Source organism: Nannospalax galili, unplaced genomic scaffold, assembly GCF_000622305.1.
Source record: "Nannospalax galili isolate Female #2095 unplaced genomic scaffold, S.galili_v1.0 scaffold1354, whole genome shotgun sequence".
Classification (NCBI taxonomy): Eukaryota; Metazoa; Chordata; class Mammalia; order Rodentia; family Spalacidae; genus Nannospalax; species Nannospalax galili.
Genome location: NW_008335784.1, coordinates 540,573 through 547,649, shown reverse-complemented (window position 1 = coordinate 547,649; position 7,077 = coordinate 540,573). Strand labels below are relative to the sequence as shown.

General features: G+C 37.8%; 1 protein-coding gene across 3 annotated transcripts in view; it reads right to left on the bottom strand.

Moving 5' to 3' along the window:
• Nucleotides 1–14: 14 nt before the first annotated feature.
• Nucleotides 15–7,077, bottom strand: part of Spart (spartin) — a 34,847-nt gene continuing 27,784 nt past the window's right edge. For all 3 annotated transcript variants that reach the window (XM_008830492.3, XM_029562248.1, XM_029562249.1), the window contains exon 9: nt 15–673. In XM_008830492.3, coding sequence (XP_008828714.1) covers nt 400–673 — 274 coding nt within the window. In that variant the 3' untranslated portion in view covers nt 15–399. The remainder of the gene's footprint in view (nt 674–7,077) is intronic.

Sequence of the window (7,077 nt, the reverse complement as noted above, 5' to 3'; positions counted from 1 at the left end):
ATATATATATATATATATATATATAATTTCCTACTTTGTTTTCTGAAAGCTAACACATATAAAAATAGTTTAACATTAGGTTTAAAGCACATATATTATAAGTGTTATTTTAACTGCAAAATATTTTCCCCTCATTTATGGAAAAAATAAAGTTGCTGAGATATAACTGCATATTCTAGAGGCCAGATGTAAGAATACTGATTATTTTCCTTGTAAGTGGAATACATATCCCAAAATTTATGACAGTCACTTTGTAGGAATAAATATACTGAAAATACTGATCACTCTGTGGAGAAGTCCACATCCGTCCACTGAGCATTTCCTCCATCTGGTAAGGTTCTGCCGTAGTGATCCCAGCACTTCCGGTAAGGCTCTGATATAGTGATCCCAGCACTTCCACTACTTGTCTTTCTTCTTTGCCCCTTTCTTCTCTTCTTCCTCTGTCTGCTTATCCTTCTCTTTGCTCATGTTTGTGCCTGACACTCCTTCTTGACTTTCCTTATGAGAACTATCAATGACCTGATAGTCCTCCAGAAGTGTGTGTCCTGTCTGCTTTGCTGTTTTCTTCACCATTGCTTTGATGCCAAGGTGGTCAATATTATAGGCGGTGACACCGACGTTGATGGCGGAATCCATTGCATCGTGTGTGGCTTCACCTGCACTGTGCCCGTATCTTAAAAAAGGTGAGAGTGTACAATGAAATTATAAGCATAAAATATTTCTTAAAAATATTCTTTTGAAATTAGTAGTAAATAAGTTATTGATTACTGTCATCCTTGAAAGCAAAACCTAAGTTTAGGTTTCCATTTAGTTAATACCTTAAAACATAGTAGAGAATAAAAATCACAGTTACAAAGCTGTATCTTCTCTTTCAGTAAAAACTGTGTGAAGATAAGAGACTAGGTGAGATTAATGCAATAAAGATGTCTGAATAAAAACTAAATGTACATTAAAATCAAGATAGTTCACGTATTTGTTTAAATCTTCCACTTCACTCCTAGAAATACAAGGAAAAGTTTTCACTGAAGCAACTGCTGGACATAGAACCTTCAGTCATTACAAGTGATCTTTTAAACCATGAGAATCTGGTTTGCCTTTAAGCAGAGATTCCGTGGCATTCTCCTGGCACCCCATTCCACTGCAAACACACTTGCCACCTTGCTGTTCCTTAAACCCACCAAGCACATGGCCTTTGGACCTCTGTTCTGTCTGGTCTTACCATGGTGCACTGCCTCACCTGCCTTGAGTATATCAACTCTTACCTTTTTAGTATCTTGCTGGATTAAATGCCTTGGTCCATATGCTCCATATCACTGCCAAATAATTTCACCTTGACTGCTCTTTTGGCCCCATAGCTTATCACCTTCCACATATAATAGAACTTAATGACCACTGTTTACATCTTTCTTATTTATCTCACTATAACATAAAACCCCCTGGAGAGGGGAGTATTTGCTTTGTTTATTAATGTACCCTATGCATTTAAAAGAGTGCCTGACATACAGTAAGTATTTAGTGAAATAATGATATGAGTACCTGCTATGCTATCCCTCTCCCCCAACTTTCATCGCCCTGTGTAGTCCAGGCTGGTGTAAAACTCAGTCCTCCTGCCCTGTCTTCCAGTGTGGGGATTACATGTAGGTAATGCTATGCATTCCTGTTCTACCTGAGTTTCTTGGTTATCAAGTATAGAGCGAATTGCTATAGTAATGTTTATCAATGCATTAGTCACCAAAGTTATAGAACCACCTATGTAACAATCAGTGGATGAATGGATAAAGAAAATTGGTATAAATATAAAGAAAATGTGGTGTAAGTGCACAATATGGTTTATTCAGCAATAAATAAGAATCAAATTCCATTGCTAGCAGGAAAATGGACGGAACTGGAGATCATCGTGTTAAATGAAATAAGTCAGTCTCACAAAGACAAGTAGATGTGTTTTCTCTCATACATGGACTTTGAGCTGGGTGAAGGATATGTCAGTGAAAAGTGGACTATACGGCTACAGAAGAGGGAAGGGGAGGGGCAGTAAGAGCAATGGCTGGGGTACATTATATGCATGCATGGAAATGTAATAAAATCTATTTATATAATATACGCTAATGAAAATTGTATAGTGAAATACATGAAAGTTATAAAACAGACATAAAAGTAGTTATTGATAATGATAGTAAGCCTTTAATACTATGTCTCTGAGAAAATATAATTTGAACTATACAAGGACACTAAACCATATCTCCCTATTGTTTCTTTTACCCTTTATCCTGTCCTGGCACTAGGATTTTAAAGATTTTCTTATTCTCAGGTCTTCCCAAGTAGAGACCTCCTAAGGAACATACAACAAAAGGCAAGGTTTCCTTCCCTGCACAGGCCATTTCACAGGGGCTTTGAGATCTCTTTGGGGGCTTTATTACATTTAGTCATTTATTCTTTGTGTATGTGTATGCACACATGTGGATGTGCATGTGGAGGTAAGAGGACAACTTGTGGGAGTCAGTTCTCTCCTTCCACCATGAGGTATCAAACCAAGGTTGTCAAGCTTGGCCATAACTGCCAAGCCTAGACATTTTACGGTAACATGAGAGCTACCTTCTGAATTAACAAATCTTCTACTACCATGACCTAGAGTGGGCTGTGAGCCAACTGGTTTGTTTATGCTTGGATTTTTTAAAGTGCTGTAAACGTGAAGTAATCCTACTGTGGTCCTGAATGGTGATTCCATTCTGTCCTCTGCATACTGTTAATACTTATAAGAACTATATAGGCAGAACTTATAGCCAGTCAAATCTTAACTCAGTACTACTCTGGCCTGAAGATTTTTTCACTAGGCACATGACCCCTTTGCATTTCTATCTATATGTGATATATATCTGAAAGCACTTTGAAAAATTCAAAGAACGAAACATACTTTAAGTGGCTTTTCACTAGCTGTATTATTTTTGTATATTTTATTTATTATTTTCATTTTATGTGTACGAGTGCATTGCCTGCATGTGTATAAGTGTACCTGTGTTGTGGAATGCCCAAGGCAGTCAGAAGAGGGTGTCGGAGTCCCCTGGAACTGGTGTTTAAAGACAGTTGTTAGCTGTCATGTGGGTACCGGGACTCAAACCCAGGTCCTTTGCAAGAGCAGCCAGTGCTCTTAACTGCTAAGCCATCTCTCCAGCCCCTAGCAGTATTATTTTTTTAGGACATCCTCACCTATCACTTTGCTTTCCAATATTCCCTAGAACCAGTTTTCCTACTAGGCAGCTATTACCTTTCCAAATAATTACTCAGTTCTTTTTTTAATTTGAACTCAAAATGCACTGTTCAAAACTCCTTAAAAGCACATATCTGGGTAAGAACATAAAGTTTGTTTCATTATTATTATTTTTATTTTTTGGTCTTTTTGAAGCAGGGTCTCCCTGTAGCCCCACCTGTCCTGGAACTCACTATGTAGAGCAGGCTGGCCTTGAACTCACAGAGATCTGCCTGCCTCTGCCTCCCAAGTGCTGGGACTACAGGCGTGTGCTACCATGCCCGGCTCATAAAGTTTATTTTTTAAAAAAAACTAGAGCATAAGTTATTATATTTTATACACAAATGCTACAAATTGAAGAACAAGAAAAATGAACATAGACCATGCCCTAAAAGTGAGTGGGATCTAATCTGTGATTTGAATCACTTTTCAGGTATGTTCAATGTGTTTGTTGATGTCTACAAAGAACACTGGCAGGGAGTCCAGATTTAAGGATTATAGCACTTCATAACATCTTTCAAAAAAGCTGCTATAAACCAACTGATATGTAGTCTTCAAAACTATTCTAGAAATATTAAACTGAAATATCTGAAGTAGAACTAGATTTTATTCATCTACTTATCAAAGGTAGACAAGGTTTGGCTAGTTTATGATGGAACTTATAGATAAAGCTAAGGAGTGTGCCTTTTCTGATGAATTTATGAAAAAATAAGGAAAGGAATGGCATGATCAAGCATGTGCTCCAGCATGCGCCCTCTGACTCTGATCACACCGGAACCTGAAGGGAGGTAGGAAACTGAGCTGGAGGAGAAGGGATGACGGTCTGTTTAAGGTATGGAGTACATCAGAGTGTGAGGTCAATAAAAAAGTCAAGGACATGGTAGAAAAAGTCTGTACTGGTATTCAATTACGCCTAGGGAATATGACAAGATGGAGAAGAGTCTAGACTGCAATAAGACTTCAGAAAGAACCTACTGATAATGGACAAGGCTGGAAGATAGCCTCAGAGTAGAAGAAGTACGTGAACTGAGAACACTGCTGACCGAGATGTTGCCTGCTCACCTGTCAGTCTTAATATGCAGCAAGCACTGAACGAGATCGATCAGGAGGAAATTAAGCATGCAATTTGACTTCATCCACAAAAACACCTGTGGAAAAAAATCTATACGTACAAAAATCCATGTCTTTCAAATCTAGTGGTAGTAAAACCTAGATAGAAGGCTGGCTAATATAATACACAGCAAGAGACAAAACAGAAAGTCACCTTAATAGCAGGTCAATATCAACAAAGTGAAATTGAACAACAAACCAAGAAAGGTCCTAATGACAAGTACAAAAAGCAACAATCCTAAAATAAGACAAAGGTGTTGGGCTCGCAATGTGGCTCAATAAAGAGCACTGTACAGCATGGGCAATGCCCCGAGTTCTGTCATCAGCATAAAAAAATAACAGCTGGGATCGTAAAGGTTTATATTTTCTCAGGATTTATTTTATGTATATGACTGCCTACATATCTGTACATGTACCACGTGGGTGTCTGGTGCCTGTAGAGACCAGAAGAAGACATCAGATTCTCTGGAACTCCGCTGTAATATAGAACAGCAAATGCTCTTAAGTGCTGATCTCTTTCCAGCCCCAAAGGTGTATTTTTTTTTCCGAAAAAGTGTCAAACATAAGTCAATAAAGTAATGGCCACTAAAACATATACTTTAGTGTGCCACATTTATCAAGTGAAAATACAATCAAAAAAAGAGAAACAAGTCCTATTGTGTTAGATCTTATCACAACATACCTAGACTATTAGAAGAGTATTAGAATTTAGAAGACTGATAAATTTAAGCCTGTCACAAACTAAAATGGAAATAGATGGAAAGAATGAAGGACCTGGAAGCCATACTTCAGATGGAATTGTTTGAAAAGCACATATATTCAGAAAATAAGGGGAAAAAAACAAACAAACAAAAAACAAGTGATGGGCACAGTAGAGTTTAAGTATTTGTGCAGATAACTGTATGGGACAAAGAAGACAGGTTCTATGTAACTCCTGAGTAGACACCACACAGATCTAGTTTCAGAGAATGTGACATTTGACATTGGAGTTAATTCCTCACCTCTACAAATTTAAGGGCATTTTAATTAAATTTTCCTCTAAACAAACCATTAAAATACTGTGCCACATAGGAGTCAATTTCTTCCAGGAAAATACTTTGCTTATTTTCCATAAATAAATATTCAAAGATAAGATACTGCTAGGGGCAGAGGCTCTCAGGCTTCTGGGAACTTTCTTATATGACCTTGTAACAATGGTGACAGAATGCACATGCACAAGACCCACTATGACTCAATCAGACAAAAACCAAGCATAGAACCGGGGAAATGGGCAGCAGACCTCAACCCTAGCCAAGGAACTACTGGCAACTCATTACTGCGGGGTGAGGGAAAGTAGATCTTTTTTAAGGAAGAGACTCTGGATAGGCTGACTAGACTTCAGTGGATGAACTCGTACCAAGGGGCATCTGAGTACAAATGGCTGACCAGATAGGCCTTAAGATGTATGAAAGAATGCATGAAATCTGGTTGGGGGTAGTTATGGGAGGTGCAAACAGGGGAGGGGGTCTAAACTTGATTAAGATCTAGTACATTAAATGCACAAAACTCTTATTCTCCAAAGCTTGGCCAGTTGAGGCCTTCTGCGTGTAACACACTCTGATGTACATGGAAGCCTCACTGGTGAGTCAACTAAAATATATATTAAAAATATTGTTAGGGGGAAATGAAAATAGATCTAGCTTACTAGAACAATATTCTCCTTTAACAATTTAAGGTGGAACAAAAGGAGCATAGTGGTGAAGTCTAGATGCGAGGCAGGGGTGCTGAATTATTTAATAGGCACTGTGCTGCAACCAAGTACAGGAGGGTTACACTACCCACTGCTTTTCACTGGCCTGCAGGTCTTCGTTTTCTAAGTCTAAAAAGACAAAATATTACTGTATCTGATTGAAAGTGTGCCTTAATAGTGTTTGCTTAAAATGTTCAGTGTGTACCTACTCCTCTATGTTGACTGACAGCAGCAGAAATCAGATAAGGAAGCTTATAGAGTACCTTTGTTTTTCTCCTAGGCATAACACATGCAATTTAGGCAGATCTAAAAGAGTTACTTGGCAGAGTAGTACTTAGCCATAGGCAGCGAGAACAGAAAGCGTCTTCATTACACTAGTGTGAGCCAGATCACAGCAGGACAACACACACTCTCACTCTACTTGATTCAGTGCATTAGTGCAAGCAAGCAGAGATGCAAGAAGGGTAAATCAAATAAACGAGAATGAAATAAAGGAAAGAAGTAGCTCTTCCACTCTTTGGTTCTGCCATTAAATTATTGCTGCCTCAACCCATACTTGAAATTTGTCTTCAAATACATTTTTAAAATTATTTATTTAATAACCACACACTTAGAAGAAGCATTTCATTACATCAGCAATAACAACTTTCTGAGCTAGGCTGCATCTCTTACAAAATTGGCTGTACATTTTTAGGTTTATAGTTGAATTATTACACTTATATAATATCGTACTCAGTATAAACCGCTAAGACACAAAATTAAATGAGGTTTTAACCTTTAAAAAAGATCTCCATTTCATTATTAAAACACAGAGTTTCATGCAGAAAATTTCATTTTTAATGCACTTGACGTTAAGATGTTTGCACATGTTTCTAATCTCTCTATATATCAGATTATTACTAGTCACAGTTGGTTACTTTCTTAGCTCCTTGGCATCTGAGCATGGATATAAAGTCATCAGGTAGATTTCAATGATAATGTTTTTCACATCTAC